This window comes from Labeo rohita, chromosome 8 (genome assembly GCF_022985175.1).
Source record: "Labeo rohita strain BAU-BD-2019 chromosome 8, IGBB_LRoh.1.0, whole genome shotgun sequence".
NCBI lineage: Eukaryota > Metazoa > Chordata > Actinopteri > Cypriniformes > Cyprinidae > Labeo > Labeo rohita.
The window spans coordinates 6384925-6406626 of NC_066876.1; the positions used below are offsets into that span (position 1 = coordinate 6384925).

The following is a 21702-nucleotide window of genomic DNA, read 5'->3' on the forward strand; positions in this document are numbered from 1 at the left end:
AGAATCTGGCGCTGCAGGGGATATAATATGCCTATAATAAATGTACCCCAAGTCACTTAGGATAAAATTGCCAGTCAGATGACTAATGAGTAATCAGTAAAGAAAAAAGAAAAAGAGCTTAAACAGCCTCAAATCGTAAAGGGAAAACCTCTCCAATGACATGAGTATGTTATGATTGTGCAATGACTGATTGTACGAGTGTGACTGAATTCTGTCATGTTTGATTTGAGCAGGTTTGTTAGTGCTCTGCAGTATATCACATAGATTGAAGCATTTGTGATGAGCACCCCCCACCCACTCACTCTCTCTCAAACCAATGCATAAGCCCACGATTCCCACCGACAGGCGCATTTCCTGTTTGACTGCTTGCTTCAGAGCAAGACGACTTCTGAGGTAAACAACAAAGACGGGAGACGTGTTGAATAAACAAACCGCCTCAAACAGTCTGAGGAAAGAGGATGAGTTTAATTTTAGTGATTCTTTACTAATGCTGTGAGCAGGTCACAATGGAAAGAGGAGCAGAGAGTAACCGTCCTCATCTTATTTTGAGTCAGTGCTGCAGTGAGTGACTGAGAAATCAAAGCGATTCAGTGAAAGACAGAGTTGTTAGACTGATTCTGTTCAGACTGATGATTCCAGTGTCTAATTCAGTCTAATTTGCCAAAGTGACACTCAGGTTTGAGAGACTGTAACTGATCTGCTGACTGGCATATAACAATGGTGTAATTAGGACACATAGTCAACACAGTTTCTAACAATATGTCTTTACTATCACTTTCTATCAACTGAACACATCCTTGCTGAATACAAGCACTAATTTCTTTCAAAGAAAGAAAGAAAGAAAAAGTTACTGACCCTAAACTTTGAACGACAGTGTATATTGTTACAAAAGATTTCTATTTGTAAATTCTGTCCTTTTTAATGTTTTAGTCATCAAATAATCCTGAAAAAACTATAACAGTTTCAAAAAAACAATAAATAAATAAGCAGTGTAACTGTTCCCAACACTGATAATAAATCAGCATATTAGAATGATTTCTGAAGCATCATGTGACACTGAAGGCTGGATAATGATGCTGAAAATTCAGCTTTGCACCTTAGGAATAAATTACATTTTAAAGTATATTAAAATAGAAAACCACTATTTTAAATTGCAATAATATTTCACAATATTACAGATATTTTCTGTATTTTTAAACAAATAAACGCAGCCTGGATGAGCAGAAAAGACTTACTAATCTTTAAGTTTTGAATGGCAACAGCATATATATATAAAAATCTAAACATTTAATTTAAATAAAAAATTTAGATATTTTATAAATATTAGACAATATATCTAAAATTTATCTAATATAAACCAAATATTTGGATGTTTGTTTTTGGAATAAAACTACAGTGGGTGTCCTATTATACAGTATATTACTTTTATATTATATTATATTATATTATATTATATTATATTATATTATATTATATTATATTAAGTAAAACACATATTTTAAAGGAAAGCTGTTCAAAGAACCCTGAAAAAAATGCATCATAATTTTCACATAAATATTAAGCAACTGTTTTCAACATTGATAATAATAATAAATGTTTCTTGAGCATCAAATCAACATTTTAGAATGAAGGATTCTGAAGGATCATGTGACACTGAAGACTGGGGTAATGATATTGAAAATTCAGCTTTTAACAGAAATAAATTACATTTGAATTTTTTTAATTAAATAGAAAACTTTAAAATTTTATCAGGTATCAAATAGGCTTTTTTTCTTAACATTTGCAAAAAAGGGGTGAGTAACTGATTATGGTATGGTTATTTATTTATTTATTGTATGTTCTACTACTATTATATTTAAAAAAGTATTACTTTTTGTGAAATATGTGAACCATCTTTAAACACTTAGAAATTAAATAACTAAATAAACACTTTTGAACACCATTTTGCAAGTGATTCTGTAATATGCCAACTTAAAAAAAAGTAATACATTTAATGAGGGTAAGCTTTTTTTGTTGTTGTGTTTCATCACATACAATTCCTAATCTCAAAACACAGCAAATTACACAGTATACATGCACTGCAGGGAAGACAGATAATTGTTTTGTACCTGGCATTCAAATTGGAATAAATCGCTCTGATATTATCTTACAACACCGGCCTAATCAAATTGATGCAGATGAAAAACAGCAGCGCTACACTGCGCGTCCCTATCTGCGGTGGTGTTTTACACGCTAATGGTGGACCAACATGGTCGACCTGTCGGTTATCAGACAGAAAACACTGTAGTAATGGCGCATTAGAGCAAAGTAAGCAGCAGAGGAGATGAACAGATAGCATGAGTGACAGTGATGTGAAATGAAAGCGATTGAATCGGGGGAAGAGGTGGGGGGCTGCTTGAGTGGGTGAGAGATGGAGAGAGGAAAAGAAAGAGAGATGAGACACACAGCAGGAGCTCTTATATGTTTTGCCCAGACTAGTTTCAGCACACTAATGAATGGCTAATGAAAAGAGCGAACGCTCTCATACAGGAGCGAATGAGAGCTGAACATCAGGCAGATCCGTACGCGCGTCTCTCTGAAGAAAACCCAGTCATCGGTGACGCTCGGGGGATGTTTGGAACGCAATACATTTATGATAATGTATCCTTGTAACCTCAGTTTTCACTGAAATACTACAGTTACAATACAACTATTGCTTATTTGACATACTAAAGTTTTTTTATGCTCACCATGGATGTATCTATCAAAAATGTAATAAAAACATTTTATTTACAAATGTTTTTTTTAATAAACAAAATATTTCAAGTGTTCTAAAATTGTGCAAAAATAAAATTTGCTGAAATTTGATGAAAATATTGCTATTAACTTCCATTCAAAAGTTGGGGTTGGTAAGATTTTCAAATGATTTTGAAAGTCTCTTAAGCCTCCAAGTCTGCATTAATTTGATAAAAAAAAATACAGAACAATACAAGAAATATTGTGAAACAATTTCAATTTAAAATAAATGTTTTATGTTTGAATATATTTAAACATGCTATTTATTTCTGTGATCAAAGCTACATTTTCAGCATCATTACTCCAGTCTCTGGTGTCACATGATCCTTCAGAAATCATTCTAATATTCTGATTTGATAATCAAGAAATATTTCTGATTATTATTATTAAACATGTCAGTTACAACAGTTACATTTTTAGGATTCTTTGATGAATAGAAAGTACAAAAGAATTTAATTTATTTTAAAAAGAAATCTTTCGTAACATTATACATTTTTTGCACATACATTATACGTAACTGTGACTTTTGATCATTTTAATGCACCTAATAGGACATCTGTAACAGTATAAATTTCTTTAAAGAAATTTTACTGACCCTAAACTTGAAATATTATTCAACAATACAAATTCAGGTTTACTGTTATTTTCATACACTGCAGTGCAATGACCAAAAATGAAATTTTGTAAACACTTCACATGATCTACAATGTGACGAATGAACTGGAAGCATCTTTTCATGGCTAATTAGAAAATTAATGTAAAAAAAAATAAGCAACCAACAGAAATCATTTATATGGTATGGTATTATATGGTATTTATATCCAACTGTAAAACATTTTTAAATTATCTATTTATTTAATTTTTTAATAGTTTTTTTATTTTTTATTAATATTTATTTTTATAAATGTATCTATTATCTATATTAGTAATAGACTAATATATTAAAAGAATAACACTAAATACAACCAAAAACGATATATTCATGGAATAACATTCTAATATGACGCCACACCGACAGGCATCTGAAAATGGCTCGATTTGAAAAGAGGATATTATTTTTACAGATTAATTTAAAACCATCGCATGGACTTTTATCATTATAGGGTGGATGTGTACATATACTGCCAACACACATTAATGTTCAAACAACATGTAAAAGTGAACTTTGCATCCGATGACCCCTTTAAGACAATAATATAATATTAACATATTAGTATTATATAAATACAAACAAAAGCTAATATATATTTACTGTCTCGTGTCCATAATTAACAGTTTTGTTTCAAGAATTTCCATTTCTATTCATCACAAACCATACACACTTTAATATCTGAATGTTTAATTTGAATACTGCGTACAGCTGTGCAAGCCATTTTTTTTTCAAATAGTAGACGGTATTTGGTAGGTAGTGTGTATGCAGTAAGCAGTATTATTTCTATTACTATTGCTAACCAAACACAGCCGCTGTCTCTATTTGTGCTGCTCAACAGAAGTTTTCATTATGTGAACATTGAGAGGGATGGAGGGATACTAGCAAAAGGTGCATAATTAATGCATCTCATAAATGGCTCCGAAAAGACAGAGGGGTGTGTGTGTGGGAGGAGAGAGAGAAAGATAAAAAGAGAGAGAAAGAAAGGGGTAGCAGAGGGGGTAGCACCACAGCCAAATGTGAAAACATCCAGTGAGTCGGCTGTGTTTCCAATGGAGTGAGCAGAAGAGAGAATATTGAATTTGCATTCCAGAGGGAAAAGCAGCCTCTGTTATTTCCTGGTGTGAGACAGAGAGAGTCTGTGTTTCCTACCTGTCTTTGTGCCGACGTTGCCATTTGAATCTGGCAGAACTTAACAGCTTGATCCAATGCTACATCCTCATCCACCTACAGAGAGACAGAACGTATGAGAAATAACAGTTATTTATCATAATCAGACACAACAGTACAAAAACAGAGCAGCCTCTAGAGCTGACAGGTTTTTTCACAAATTTAGAGTTTACAACCATAAAAACCGCTCACACTATAATTCAGACACTCTGAATCACATACAAAAGGCCTGATGTCTCTTTCTTGACTGTTGTTATGTCATCTAAAAGCAGTCAATTTGTGTTAACTTTCACTTTCTTTGTTCTTCATGACTTTGCAAAAGAATAAATTAGTGAATTAATGTACTGATTAAGTACTCTGCTGTCATATAAACGCGAAAGGCACACATGGATCATTTTTTGGCGTAGAAATAAATCATTTCTGAGTCTGATGATGTAGTTCGGAGCAGAATCATCTTGTCATCTTGTAATTATGGTAATTCAAACATAATTTGAATAAGATAAGAAAAAACTGAATAGAATATAAAAGAGCTTGATGCAGACATACTCGTTCACAACACAAATCTCCCACTCCAGTTTACGCCGAAACATGAGCGCTTTAACACGTGACTGCTCATGTTTACATATAAACGTCCATTTAGTAACGCGACAGAGACTTTGTTAGTCATTTCATGCGCTAAGAGGTCAGTGAATCATTCAGCGAGGTCACTGACATATAAAAGGTAAAGTTCATGTACAACTAAATTACCATTTTAGTGCAAGCAACATTCAATTATAAGACATCAAAAAGAGTTTTTCAGGATTCTTTGATGAATAGAAAGTTCAGAAGAACAGCATTTATGAAGTAAAACTGTCAAGATTTACCGTTCCTTTGTTCCAAACCCTTAAGACTCTCATTCAGCTATCTCTGTTTTTAGGATTCTGGGAGTTTTGATTATCATGTGCATCGTGCTGAAATCATACATTTTAAAGCCATATTAGTTTAAACTTCTGATATAGGGTTTTCCGAGCGCACACATTCAAAGCACATGCACATAAAGTGGCTGTCACACAGCATGTGAGTACTAAACTAAGTTCTCTTTCACATCTTATCGCGCTTAAACTGTCAAACACACACAAGTTTATGTTAAAAACACACAGGAGCTACAAAAACAGTCGGTTATGTCTGTGAAGGTAAACAGCTGGGAAAGAAATCACATGTTTATATTAGATCTGTGTGGCAACAGCATAATATTCAGTAAATAAAACAATAAATCCACTGCTCACTTGTTTTCTCTGAGGCTGGAACTCTAAATAATGTTGTGTGCTTGTCTGTGCAGCCAACGACAGAACAGTTAGCACGCTTTGCTCAAACTTTCGACATGCCGTTAGAATTGGTTCAGCCGTTGTCACTTGTGAAAACTAAATGGTGGGGCAGTGGGTCGAAAACGTGCAGATCAAGGGGTGGCTATTTTATAATAAGATCCCTTTTCTACATCATGGGGGGAGTAAACTCTGAGTGGCTCTTTTTTTTTTTACAAGCTTGCAGAGAGAGGCTTACAAAATGAAATTTACTTGGTTGTTCTTTTTCGCATTTTCTGAGTTGGGAGATGCACCAGGAAACTGATTATAACACTTAAGAGTCAGATTTTCATGATATGTCACCTTTAACTGTTTTAGCAAATACAGTTCAGATCAAAAGTTTACATACACCTTGCTGCAAATCTGAATAATGTTAATTATTATACCAAAATAAGAGGGATCATACAAAATGTATGGTATTTTTTTATTTAGTACTGACCTAAATAAGATATTTCACATAAAAGACATTGATTCTTAATATTGTGTTGTTACCGGAATAGTTGCCTGATAGTTGTTCATGAGTCCCTTGTTTGTCCTGAACAGTTAAACTGCCTGTTGTTCTTTAGAAAAATCCTTCAGGTCCCACACATTCTTTGGTTTTTCACCATTTTTGTGTATTTGAACCCTTTCCAACAAAGACTGTATGATTTTGAGATCCATCTTTTCACACTGAGAACAACTGAGGGACTCATATGCAACTATTACAGAAGGTTCAAATGCTCACTGATGCTTCAAACGGAAAAACAATGCATTAAGAGCCAAATTTAACTTAATTTGTCTTCTAGGAAACAACCAAGTATTTTCTGTAGCTTCAGATGGGCAGTACTAAATGAAAAAAATGATATTTATGATATTTAGGCAATATAAGAAAAATGTACACATCTTCACTCTGTTCAAAAGTTTTCACCCCCTGGCTCTTAATGCATCGTTTTTCCTTCTGGAGCATCAGTGAGCGTTTGAACCTTCTGTAATAGTTGCATATGAGTCCCTCAGTTGTCCTCAGTGTGAAAAGATGGATGTCAAAATCATACAGTCATTGTTGGAAAGGGTTCAAATACACAAAAATGCTGAAAAACCAAAGAATTTGTGGGACCTGAAGGATTTTTCTGAAGAACAGCGGGCAGTTTAACTGTTCAGGACAAACAAGGGACTCATGAACAACTATCACTAAACAAACAAAAACAAAAACAGCTGTGGATGATTCAGGTAGCAACACAGTATTAAGAAACAAGTGTATATAAACTTTTGAACAGGTTCATTTTTATATATTCAACTATTATTTTCCTTGTGGACTATATGTAAACATCTTTTATGTGAAATATCTTATTCAGGTCAGTACTAAATAAAAAATAACATGCATTTTGTATGATCCCTCTTATTTTGGCACAACAATTAACATTTTGCAAATTCTGCAAGGTGTATGTAAACTTTTGACCTCAGCTTTACTAATGCTTGGTACCTAAAGCACTAAAATAGAGCTTTATTTTACAAAAAGTGTTAATGAACATCACATTGAATGTTGAAGGCAAACGAAGTCCAGACCATGCTCCAACAAAACAACCCCCAGAAACAGTCCTATCGTTCATTAGCCAGTGTGTGTGTGTGAAAGCCAAGTAACATGCCAGAAAAGCTCTCAGAAATCAGTTGATGAGACCCACGCTAATGAAGGACCATAATCAGATCATCTACAAATCTGGAATAAAAAGCAGTGTACACACATACACAAACACAGGCAGAGGTCCCAAGAGGACGCCGTAGGAACAAAGAGTGGCTACCAACGCTATGATATGCCAAAATGGACAGATGGCATTATGGAATCCTGAAAATGAACAAGCCAAACAAAGTTCTGCCTGTACGAAACACCAAGAACTTACACAAATAAATAAAATATGCTAGTTTAGAATAGTATAAACAAAACCAACCATTAGCTTCAAAAGTCATATGTAATACTATTATCGTTTTTCGATGTTGGACCCAGTCATTTTCACAGAAAATGGCAACCAGGAATTTCTTATGTTGTCTTCCACTGAGTCATACAAGTTTTAGAACATGACCGAGTAGATGATAACAAGCGTTTCATTTTCAGTGAACTATCTCTTTAAAATACGGCTGATTAGACAAGTTCTGAAGCTCTTATTGATTTTTTAGATCCTCCCAAATCTGACACTCAGAGGCTGACGGGTTATAGAACAAAATGACCTAAATAGACGTCTACTGGTGTGCTTGTGGTCATGGCAACTGGAGGAGCCGGATGAGATTGGGCATCCCTGGTGTCTGTTTTATGTCAGACAGTTAGAGTATGGAGCTCTTTTTTTTTTTCACTAGCGTGTGGGAGAGAGAAAGTAGAAACAGAAAGAGACAACAACGCCTTCGCTAATTCTACACGTAAATACATGATATACTTTATAAGACTGAAAACAATCTACTTCCTGTGACTAAAACATCCGGAAGCTATACTAAAGTAGTTGTAGGTGCCTCTAAGCCTGGATGCATTTAGCATGCTTGCTAATGCTAACGGTGACCCACTTTAAGTTGTCCTAAACTTAATCTAGATCTTCTCTGCTGGTGTGCATGTGTGTTTGTGAGGTAACTGTTGGGACTTGTTCCTCCGGTTGGTGTGGTGTGAGATTTCAGGCGTATGAGTCAAAACACTGCACAACAACCTCAACACCGCACACCACTCAGACGAACAGGACAACACTCTCAGCATCAGCACACATGAAATACAGACCTCACAGTTTGAGCGGTTAAAAACAACAACTGCTGACGAACAAGTCTGACGCATATTCATTCATCATTGTTTATATATTTAAAAGACAAATCAATCACTTTTTTTTTTAAACAAAACTTAAAAAAAAGGTTCAGAAGATTTTTAAGATCATGAAACATGAAGTTAGTGAAGTGTGTCCAGACTTTTGAGTGTGTAGTAACACTTTACTGTCATAATTAACCCTCAGGTGTTGTATGCGTAATGGTTGAACAAAATTATTTCAATGAAATGAAAGTAGTATATTTTAGTTTGATAATGTTTTTCATGGTATCTGTAGGATTTTCAAAACTGAAAACAAATTTAAGATTTTTTAAGACCTGCAGAAATACAATTAATACCATATGAGTGGGGTAGATCATGTATATGGTAACATGAAAACATAAAATGACCATAAAAAGCATGATTTACAGTTTAGATACAGGTTTTCAAAAAAATCCGAAAGGTTTTATAAAATGATAAACTTCACATTGCAGCCTTTAAACCATTTATAAGAAAAGGGATGCATCAAAAGTATGAATTATTACATTCATTTATTAACAATTATTATAGTATTCAATTAATCTAATAACATAAATAAACCTTGGTGTGTCAATTGTTTTGATTTTTATAAAGCATTAACATTAGCCTCTTGACAATTCACCAGTTCACATTTACAACTACATGTCTGCTGCATAAAATGTGGGTCAATTTTCGCTTTAGTCTGAACAAAAAACAAACAAACAGAAGGCTAATTGAAAATGCAATTTCATTCTCTGCCAGCAGGTGGTGCTTTCAGAACAGCAAAAATATAGAAGTTTTTACAGTAGCCACAGTACACACAGCAGTCCAGCACCTTTGAAACGTGCAGTGCTCACGTTTTTATTAAATGAAATCATAGCCTTTTGAAGTTTAATCATTATATTCATCCATATTGCAATTCCTGTCTTTCCATGCCCAAATTTAAGCCCTCTTGAAATCATAATTAAGACTTTCATGTATCATTTAATACTTTTTTTGGCCTTAAATTGGATACAGCTAAGTGTAAGACCTTTTAAGGACCTGCACAAACCCTGTATTTTGTATTTTATGATACTACATAATATTTATGGTATTGTTATGCTCCATTTAATACCTGTTAACCACTTTTTGAGAAATTCCCAACTTAAACTTATAAACTTTCAATGCTTCGGTCTCTTTTTTTTTTTATAGAAGACACTTGACAGATTATTGCTAAAGTGAAAAACGTTTAAAAAGTGAAACTTTAAAAAGTTACAGAATTTTAAGTTAAAAAGAAAGAGCACAAAAACACAAACTTTGTGTGAAATATATTTTCCAAAATATGTTTTACTCTAAAACTGTAACAAAATCAAAGGCATAAATCTAAACAAGTTGTGTTCCAATCACAAAAAAATTGCTTTCAGTAAGATTTGTTTGGGCACTGGATGAAATTTGTTTCCCACTCATTTAAATTTCCACCGTTTAACGCTTTTATTTACATTTTTTTTGTAGCTGTTTTTCGGTGTTTACATAGCAAGAACCAAAACCTTTACCAAGTTTTGTACCATTCCGAAAAAGTAAAAAAAAAAAAATTTAAAGAAACAAAACAACAGCAAAGGGTTAATACGACAGACCTACTGTTCGGCAAATATTTGTGAGCGAAAATTTTCGCATTTAATTTTCGCTAATGTGACAGCACCTAGACTTCCTGTCTGTTTGCTTACAAGCATTATCATTAACTATATTCATTAATTTAGGAGTTTTCTACAACTGAAAAGCTCAAAAGAGAACAATCACAAACCCTTCTCTTTTTCACAAGAAGGGGTTGTGGGTAATATTAGTCCAAAAGCTTAAACAGATGCACATTTCTGTAGATTCTGCAGGAGAGGCTGCTTGGATTAATACTTTGAATGTACTGTGACTGCATACTACACAGTACAGAGCATGGAAATCAGGACGCAGCCCTCTTCTTTCTATACGATCACAACAGAATAAGCCCATACACAGCTTTAAGATGATTGCATCTCTGCAGCAGACACTAGAGAAAGAAGTGGTAGAGCTCGAGTGATGTTTCATGATGGTTAATCTCAGGGTTTGTAGCTGCTGGAAAAGCCTTAATCCAGGACTTCCTGGAGCTTAAAAGGATGTTTGTGATGTGGATTTAGTATGGGAAAACCTTTAAGGCAAGTCCAGATATGCTTTCAAATTCGACAAATGAACAAAGTTCTTCTGTTATAAGTTACTGCCATTGTAGGTCTACAGCACACAAGCTCATGCAGACAATTCTGGGCGCTTTGATGTCCACTTAAGTGATTAGGTACAGTTTTCAACATTAATTTTCCACAAACTCATTTTTGGTAACATTTATCCTTCAAATAGTATACTGCACATTATAATATATCATAAAGACTCAATATTGAACAACCGGTTCTTTGTTTTGGTTGGGGGTTTTTTTGTGCACGTTCATTCAGTTAACTACACAGTATTAAGAATCAGGGGGTGTAAACTTTTGAATAGGGTCATTTTTATAAATTCAACTATTATTTTCTAAACTATATTTAAACCTCTTTTATGTGAAATATCGTATTCAGGTCAGTACTAAATAAACAATAACATGCATTTTGTATGATCCCTCTTATTTTGGTAAAATAATTGGCGTTTTGCAGATTCTGAAAGGGGGGTGTAAACTTTTGACCTCAACTGTATATAATGTCTAAACCAAACTTCTTTTAAAAATACAAAATAATAACAACAAATTATGCCAAACTCTTTTTTTTTTTTTTTTTTTTTTTTTTTTAAATTTATATACATATCTTTTTAAATCAACCTTTTTTAAATTCCCAGGGTTCTCAGAAGCTGAAGCCATCATACTTAGTTAAACTTCTAAAGGTGAACATAAACTATAACTAATATACATTTTTTAATTTCCCATTTGCTCTAATAGCATAAGAAAAAAATCCACAATAAATAAATAAATGGGCCATATTTACAACCAAAAATATTAATTTACAAGTGATGTTTTTGCTGAGATCACCTGTCAACATAAATTTCACATCATTTATAAATTTGCATGCAAAACATTTTGTCTGCATGTTGTGTGAGTAGCATCACAGAATTTGTTGTGCTGATGTAATAAAATGAGAAAATCGAAAATTATATAAACATAAAAAATAGCTAGATTCACAATGTTATTAAAGTCTGTAAAGAGTCCAGAGGATTTCTTTCTCCACTATAATAACAGGATAATTACATTTCTAAAAATATAAATGAATTCATCATATTCATCAATTCAAAACATATTAATCACAGAAGAGGTGTATTCAAGTCACTGGTAGGTGAGAAATGCATTTTCAATGTCTTTTTGGAATAAATGAATAAATCTGGAAAAAAATATATATATAAGTATATTGTAATAATAGTATGTACTGTATAATTGCACCATTTTATACATAAATTAAATCAAGATGGAATGTTTATCAAAGGTAAAGACATTTGTAGTTTTTGCGTGGTAAAACTGAATCATCACTTTAGTTCAATAAGTGAAATATCACTAATATGCGCAACACCATTCATAAATGCTAATGACTATTGCAGGCCAGTGATAAAAACATCTGTTCCCATGATTACGCGAATAAAGTGTGAGAATGTTATTTCTATTTTAATTACTGCCAATTTGGACTGAGTTCACTTGTTTGCACTGCCTGAGCGTTTATAACTGTGGTTACCATTATTCATAAGACTGATTACTTCTGCTGTATTATAAAACCTAGTGTGTGGTCTATGAAGGCAGCACTTCATCATAAGCTCTCAAAACACTCCCAATGCAAACCACTTCAAAATGCAGGCAACTTAATTATACTGCCTACTACCACATTTTAGCTCAAATTTAAAGCAATGCCACACATATCCTTTGCAGGGAAGGAAATTCAAAAATGCACTGCAACAAGTTTTTGAAAAAACAAATCCAATCTTGATAATGCATTATGCATGTAGGCCCTAAATAAAGCAGATTGCGAGGTAAAGATGGGCCAATTTGACCAGTGCGTCTGTGTCCAGGGGCCACATTAAAATCTCTCTCCTTTCCACTGTCATCTCAATCAGAGATTTGTTCTTCACCGGGAGAATCAGACGGTGCTTCGTAACAAACAACCGCGGGATACGCACACACACAAAAACATTCATAAACACACACACAGAGACAAGCACTACAATTAGACTAGGTACTGAGACAAACACACACACACACACACTCAGAGAGCAGATGCAATTACACAGGCAGGGGAAATGAGAGGTGATACACTGTTAGAGAGGTAGAGGCTGATAATGGACTAGATGAGTGCTCTGCGTGTGTGTGTGTGTGTGTGTGTGTACTGCCAGCTACAGCCATTAACCTCTCATACTAATAACATACTTTAATGGCAACTTTGCTAGTTTGTTTTTTACCTTGACATAATTAAATACAGAGCTTAACACTTGATGATGGTTTTGGGGAAAAAGGCATAATGAGATATAATAATTTGTTTTTTGTTATTCAAAACAAAGACACATTTCTAGAGTGAACTGTCAGGCTTCCTGTGCATAAAAACACTGAACTTAACTAGGGGGCAGACAAGGGGGTCATGACATGACCCCTTTAAAATCAAATTTTCCTTTTATGTTTTGGCGTTTAAAAGGTCGTTGTACCATTATAACATCCGGCAAGTTGTGTAACTTAAAATGTCCCCCTCATTATAAACAAAGCATCTATTTAATCAAGCTCCAAAAGCAGCTTGTTTGGATCTGAGGTGTCACATTTGCATAAACTCCGCCTCCAGTGCAAGACATCGACAAATAGTCATCATCTCAGCATAGGCCACGCCCACTGGCATTCAGCTGCAACTGACACTTGCCTACATTGGATGCAGGTGTCACATCAAAAGCAAATAAAACAGATTATAATAACTGCCGCTGTCTTTTCTACACTTGATAACAGTATACAGATGCGCATTCACTTTCATGACACTGTCAGCGATAGGACAAACGGAAGGGTGAAAGAGCATTTGCTTTGACACGTTCGGTTTAAACAGCTCATTCGTGACTTTTTACAGACATCAGAAGGATCCCAGCATCAGAAACAAGCGGATGGTGTATTTTGAATGGCATCCTGGATCATATCAGAGGATTATATGTTTGTTCGGAGCATTTTGTTTTGTATACGAGGCACAACAGGGGCAGCCATGGCCTAAAGGTTAGGGAGTCGGGCTTGGAACCGAAAGGTTGTGGGTTCGAATCCCGGGTTTGAATCCCAGGTCCGGCAGGGATTGAAGGTGGGGGGAGTGAATAACCAATGCTCTCTCCACCCTCAATACCACGACTGAGGTGAGTCCCTTGAGCAAGGCACCGATCCCCCAACTGCTCCCCGGGCGCCGCAGCAATAGCGATATGGCTGCCCACTGCTCCGGGTGTGTGTTCACTGTGTGTGTGTGCACTTGGATGGGTTAAATGCAGAGCACAAATTCCTCACTTAGACACACACCAAACTTAAAATTTTTATTCCTGTCTATTTCCTGAAGATTTTTACAGAGGGATTTGTTCATATATAATTTGCTTCATTATATACAACATTTTATTCCTACAAAAATTGTAAAAATATATTGTTTTCTGTGTGTTCTAAGCATTTTCTGAATAACAGAATGACAAAAATGAGATACTCAAAATTCCCTTTTGAGTCTAATATGTCCAAAAAATTAAACATGAATTTTGAAACTGACTTCATCCAGTGTTTAGATGTTTGTACTACAAATTTAGGTTCAAATTACTGCATATTTCATTAAATAATGTCCATTTGCATATTTAAACCTAACATTTTAGAAAGTTTGTAATACAAAAAATGTTTGCCATTATCAATGTAATCAACTGGGTAAGGCAATAACTATTAGTTAATTTTTGTAATAATGTAATAAAATATACTGACATTTAAAATATTACTTACATAAAAGTTAGCTACTTTGATGTGATCTATATCAAGTTGTAATAGTTTTTCCTGTCACTTTTGATCAGTTTAATGCATCCTTGCTGAAGTATTAATTTCTTACTGTAAAAACTGTACTCTTTCTCTATACACACACACACACACAGTGCGGATCGGGCCGCATTTTTCTGTCCGAGCCCGGCCCGCGTCCGACTGAGCAGTAACCGAACCCGACCCGTGCCCGACAGGCATTAAGATATTTATGTCCGAGCCCGATCCCAGCCCGACACAGTTAAAATCTAATTTTTTTCTCATACTAATGACACATGCACTTTTTTTGTGTGGAAAGCCCGCTTTTATTAAGCAACTGTAGGAGAGCATCAGCGCACACAAGGGGCAAAAAGCGCCGTTATAACACAGGCGCACACACAAGAGGCTTTATCATATAGCCAACTGAAATTAAATAAACATAGCCCAACAAAAAATGGCCCAAGCTAACAGAACAAAATCAAACAAAAAAAACGGCTGCAGTAGCCCAGGTGATTTACAACCTCTATCTACATGACGCTGCAGGGCGGAATTCCCGGTCCTCTTGCTGTCATATGTCATGAGAACTCCGCAACCCTTACATTGAACATAACCAACAGGTTCATCGCTATCGGCCTTGACAACTATATAGAAATACTTCCACACAGCTGACTTTCCTTCCTTTTCGGTGGTTTTAAAATCTCCTGAGGCCAACTTCTTTTTAACGTCTTCCATCGTTGCTGAGTGCTGACACATGTAGCTTAATACGCAGTTACGCACGTCGTTCGTTGTCCTGGCTAGTTTGACATATTTCCGCATACAGGAAGACGGATTTGGGGTAATATTTTACATTTATTTTAATCACAAAAACGAACCTTTGCATCAAGTGAAACAGCCCCATTGGCTACCTACTAAGCAGTTTTAAATTTTAAATGGTCAATGCCTTATCGCGCTGATGTGACCGAGCCCGACCCGAACCCGAGCATCCTTTCTAAATATCTGTCCGAACCCGGCCCGGCCGTCGGGTACCGTCGGGCTCAGGTCGGGTATCCATCCTCTAACACACACACATACACGAACACATATAAATATAATTATACACCCAATTTTATTCATGTCTTTTATTATTATTATTATTATTATTATTACTTGACTTGTAACTGTTCTATGTGCAAATGTCCACAAAACGGGAGGACTTTCTAAAAAATAAATTGTATTTTATTTTTGAAAGGAAAGTTTAAAATATGAAAAATAAGAATGAGGGAGAATCAATAAATTAAAAAAAAATTATTGTTATTGTGCACATAATAAGTAATAAAGCAAACAGTAAAAAAGTAGCTATAGCCTAATTACGAGCATTTTGAAATAATCTAATTAGATTACATAGATTAATTGGAGTAAAATAATCTAATTAAAAGTACTTCATTTTTGGAATCTGATTACTTTATCCAGATTACATGTAATTAGTTACTACACAGCACCAAGTACAATATGTTAATATATTCACTATGTATTCAAGGTCATTTGAGGTTCTGTGTGTAATAAAAAGCCAGAAAACAGTCCTTTAAGACCTCACTGATTCTTAGTGAATTCTTATACAATAGCGTACTTGACTCAGCAGTATGATGACAAATGTTATGGAGCCCATGTGCTACACTATCATTAGCTACACCAGTAATTTTCCACAGTTCCATTTGTATTCAATTGGCTCTCGCTCGCTCTCCCCAGGGATGCCTTAATGTCTGGATAATATAACACAGTATAGCTCTATCGCGCTCGCAACACACTTCCCACTTTACAGCCTGCTTCGTGACTGAAAGAATTACTTTTTATTAGCTGTTTTCACTAAGGCAAGCATCAGTATTACTATTGCTCACATTTGGGGTTTTACATTTACACCAGTTATGCTACTGAATAGACCAGAATATTATAGACTTGGATGTGGGCTACATACACAAACAAACAAAAATACCCAGAACACCTTTGTAACCGCAGACTGGAAAAGCACCCTAGCATTGTGGTGACATGATTTACATGTACAAACACCACTTACGGTTAATTTTTTAGGTCAACTTCCTTGAGTGTGACACCAAGCAAATATTGCCCGAGATGTTTCGCTGACAAGAAGACAGACGACAAGTTTCATCCTGTGGTGTATCAGATTTTGGACTTCCCCTCATAAATACTTTTAGTGCTTTTATCTCTGTTTTGTTTCTACAAAAGTAGCAGGATTTCCCCCGTCACAGTGATTGTATGGTAACATTCTGTCATGCCACGTCAGGTTTAAATGAAAACTGACAATGCAGCAAACAGTCCTAAAAGGGATGTCTATTAATAGTCCACAATAATATTGTAATTGTTATTTTAAAACAAACAAACACACACTGTGATGTAGCGCAGTTAGAAGAACCCTAATATTCAATATATACATATACACATGTGACCCTGGACCTCAAAACCAGTCATAAGTTGCACGTAGCAATATTTGTAGCAATTGCCCAAAATATATTGTATGGGTCAAAATGACTGATTTTTCTTTTATGCCAAAAATTATTAGGATATTAAGTAAAGATCACGTTTCATTGAGATATTTTGTAAATTTCCTACCGTAAATATATCAAAACTTAAATTTAGTTAGTAATATGCATTGCTAAGAACTTCATTTGAACAAATTTAAAGGCAATTTTCTCAATATTTTAATCATTTTTTTACCGAAAGCTTATTTATCCAGCTTTCAGATGACGTTTAAATCTTCAGTTTCAAAAAATTGACCCTTATGACTGGTTTTGTGGTCCATGGTTATATATGTGTTTTTAGTCAAGTAAAACAGGTCACACTTTATTTTAAGGTCCGATACTATTAACTACAACTTTTGCCTCAAACTCTAATTCGCTGCTTATTAATGTCAGTAAGGCAGTTGTTAAGTTTAGGTATAGGGCAGGATTAGGGATGTAGAATATGGTCATGCAGAACATGTGCTTTATAAATACTGATAAACTGCCAATATGTTAATAACAGGCATGGTAAAAAGCAATGCGTTATTAGTGAGAGCAGTGCTTTTGAATAAATCAATGATCTACTCATTAAGATTGCACTTTATGAATATATAATATGAAGTCACTTGCTTTGTTCCTGAATGAATCAGCTGTTTAAACGAAGCAATTGAACGAATGATTCAATGACTCACTCATTAAGACTTACAGTCACCTACTGGCGGTTTTAGATTCATGTGTAAAGTATCCTCTCAAAGCATTACTTATGCAATTGTTATTGCAGTGTAAATGCACATAAATGCTGCTTTAGATGCAGATTTTGCACCACTTCAGCAGGGCAAAATTGGATTTTGTTGATAATGATTTCATTTTATTGATAACAGCCTATAGTGTTTTATTACTCAAACTTAATGTATTGATTAAATGTAAGAAATCGACAAAAGACGATGCATACACCTAACAAGTCTAGAAAATATGTCCTCATAAAGGTAAAAAAAAGCCCCGGAACTTAATTTAAGGTGGCAAATGTCAACCTTTAAAGAATAAGTTCATCCAAGATGTTCATGTCTTTCTTTCTTTCTTCAGTTTTTAAGGAAAACATTCCAGGATTTTACTCCATATAGTGGACTTCTATGGGGCTCAGCAGGTTGAAGGTCCAAATTGCAGTTTCAATGCAGCTTCAAAGGGCTCTAAATGACCCCAGCCGAGGAAGAAGGTTCTTATCTAGTGAAACAATCAGTCATTTTCTAAAAAAAAAAAAAAAAAAAAAAAAAAAAAAATTTTATAATATAAATTTATAAATTTATATAAATTCATAAACTTTTAAACCACACATGCGCGTCTTGCACTAGCTTTGCATCCACAACTTCATGCATTACATATTCGCGTCGGAAAGGTAATGCACAGTTTGCTCTTCTTCTGTGTACTTTGGTTCAAAAAAGGTAGGGCGAAAAACTCATTTTCTCCTCCAACTTCAAAATCGTCTGCTGTCATTGTTTTACCTGTTTCTGTATAGGCCGTTTGACTTTCTTTGCACGTTCACTTTGTAAACATTGTGACCTTTCCAACATGACTACGCAAGCAATAAAGTCGAGCTAGCGCAAGACGAGCATTTGTGTTTAAGAAGTATATACATTTTTATTTTTATTTAGAAAATGACCAATCGTTTCACTAGATAAGACCTTTATTCCTCGGCTGGGATTTCTGCATTGAAACTGCAATTTGGACCTTCAACCTGTTGATCTCTATTGAAGTCCAGTTGTCAGGAATGTTTTATTCTGGAAGTGAACTAATTCTTTAATGAAAAGTTAATTTCTATTAATTCTGTCTAATTATTATTAACAAAATTTCTGAAATTTCCAAAATTGCACACGCCCAACTCCTACTTGCATCTTTTCTCACCTGTTTAATCAGCATGTAGGTCTCGGACATGATCTTCTCGATGCGCCGCAGGTCATAGGTCATGCCCTTCTGACCTTGCTGCCACACCCTGTACGCATCCAAAAGCAGCGTCTTGCCCGACTCCACGTCATCCAGCAGCTTCCTCTTCCTGTTGGGTCTCTGCTGCAGTCCCGCCTCAGGGGTGCTGGGTAGAGGTGTAGGATTGCTGGCTGTTGGTGTTGTGACCACAGTAAGTGCTCCTTTAGCTGCGTTCATCTGATTCTGCAGCTGCTGCTGTTTTGAGCTAATGCTTAACTCCTCCAGCGACAGCTCTGACGCCCGACTGCTCTCTGGGACCTTATCGGCCTCCTCCGCCGTCGTTTTAACCACCCCCTGCTCCTGCGGTCCAGTTTCAACAGGCGTTTGAGGGTCTCTGAATTTTGAGGCAGCCGGCCATGATCCCAGGCCAAGCTCCATAGGCTCTACAAGTCCTGAAGTACCTTCTCTGGGGTGAACGGCGGCACCTGTTGCCTGAGTCACAGGCTCCAAGGAGAGCTGAAGAGTGGCTGAACGTTGCTGAGGCATGCCGGGAGGTCCGGTCTCACTTCCTGTGGCCGTGGGGGTGTCGGGGAGTCCTGCTTTAGGCTGTGTGGTGTGGGAACATTTGGGGTCCTCCACAGCAGGAGGCCGGTTGGACACATCCGCAGTGGTCATTTCACCCATAGAGGTGGCAGACGGTTTAGGGGGATCACTTACCTGAGAAAGAGAATGATACAGATGTGATGACATATTTACACTACAAACAGAAACCAGATTTAAAGTAGCACATGTAAAGTAACTGTGGATGAGGCTAATTCTGTTGACGGAAAACAAAGTATGCTAATATATTATGATTAGTGCAAACAAACAGGTTGTGACACTAGGAGTGAGGAAGAAACATTTTTGCACTAATGGATCAGGTTCAATTCAGCGATGTAAAGATATTGAGAAAAAGAAGCATAGACACTAAGTTGAGCGAAGCTATCACTGTTCTTCAGGCAGTTGGGATGGCATTAATTAATGTGTTAGCGCAAACATAAGCGTGTCCTTGGCTGTCAGATCTGGCTTGAGTCTCGGTTCCCAAACATGGCAGTGTCTCCATAGGAAACACATGCTACCGAGGCCACTGTTCAGCTTCTATTTCTAAAACAATAAAAATTAAACAAAACAAAATGAAAAACACTCAGAAAACAAAAAAAGAAAATAAAAATAAAGCTGAAACAAAGCAAAACAAAAAAAGTTACAACTGAAAAAGCAGATACACAAAAACAAAGCAAAACCTTACAAAAACAAAACAAAAACAAAATATAAAAGAAAAACAACAACAAAAATAAAATCTTAAACCAAAAACAAAGCAACATTGAAAAAACAAAAAGCAAAACCTTATAACAAAATGCAAAAGAAAACAGGAAACAAAAAAAAACCCCACAAAAAACAACAACAAAAACAAACAAAAAAAACTTTACAAAAACCTTACAAAAAAAAAAACAAAGTAAAACAAAATAAAAAATAAATGTGAAAAAAATAAATAAATGAATGCAACTTTCTAAAAACCCAAAAAGCAAAACAAACAAAAATAAATAAATTAAAAAAGCCTTATAAAACCAAACCAAAACAAAAAAAATACAAAATAGAAAAAAAGACAATGAAAACAAAAATAACACCTTCTAAAACCAAACATGTTAAAACAAAAACAAACAAAAACAAGAAAAAAAAAAAACCTTCGAAACAAACCAAAATATAAAAAAGAAGAAAAAAGTTAAACCTTCTAAAAGAAAACCAAAACAAAATAATAAAAAAAATAAAAAACAAGAAAAAAGACAATAAAAAAAAACCTAAAATCAAACCAAAATATGAAAAAAGGAAAATAAACCAACAAAACATTCTAAAAGCAAACCAAAACAAAATAAAGTAAACAAAAAATTAAATATTACACTAAATATTAACCACAAAAAAAGAAAAACAAAACCTTTAAAAAACAAAATAAAAAAGCAAACAAAATTAAAAACAAAAACAAAAATAAAACCTTCAAAAACAATAAAAACGTATTAAAAACAAAACGTTCAAAAAAAAAAAAAAAACACAAAACAAAATAAAATAAAAAACACAAGAAAAACAACAATGAAACCAAAAATATAAAACCTTCCAAAACCAGACCAAAATATTCAAAACAAACAAAAAACACAAAACAGAAAGGAAAAGAAAAAACAACGAAGCCTTCTAAAAGCAAATCAACCCAAAATAAAGAAACCAAACACATGAAAAACAACAATGAATGCAAAAATAAAACCTCGTAAAACCAGACCAAAATGTTAAAAACAAAACGCACGTAAAACTAAAACAAAAAGGAAAAGGAAAAAACTCAAAACCTTCTAAAAACAAAGCAAATTGAATGAGAAAGTGTTTGTCATACCCCTGTGAGTTTATCCAGATTGTCTTCCAGCACTTTTACAGTGAAGAAAAACGCTCGCTTGGCCAAAACCTGACGGTCCACATCTCGCAGGTACTTCCTATAACACACAACACAAAAAGACATGATATGTCCTTGCATTAAAATGCTTCATATGCTTCATATACACCAAAACAGCATTCATAACAAACATAACAAGACAAGGGTCCCTAAATAGCTCACA

The 21702-nt window shown here is 34.8% G+C and overlaps 1 protein-coding gene across 1 annotated transcript in view; it reads right to left on the reverse strand.

Moving 5' to 3' along the window:
- The window catches only part of cabin1 (calcineurin binding protein 1), a 124554-nt gene that overhangs the window by 18367 nt on the left and 84485 nt on the right, over positions 1–21702 (reverse strand). Inside the window, exons 33-35 of the mRNA XM_051117010.1 lie at positions 21483–21579; positions 19052–19786; positions 4577–4651 (exon numbers count right to left, since the gene is read on the reverse strand). Of these exons, the coding sequence (XP_050972967.1) occupies positions 4577–4651; positions 19052–19786; positions 21483–21579 (907 nt within the window). The remainder of the gene's footprint in view (positions 1–4576; positions 4652–19051; positions 19787–21482; positions 21580–21702) is intronic.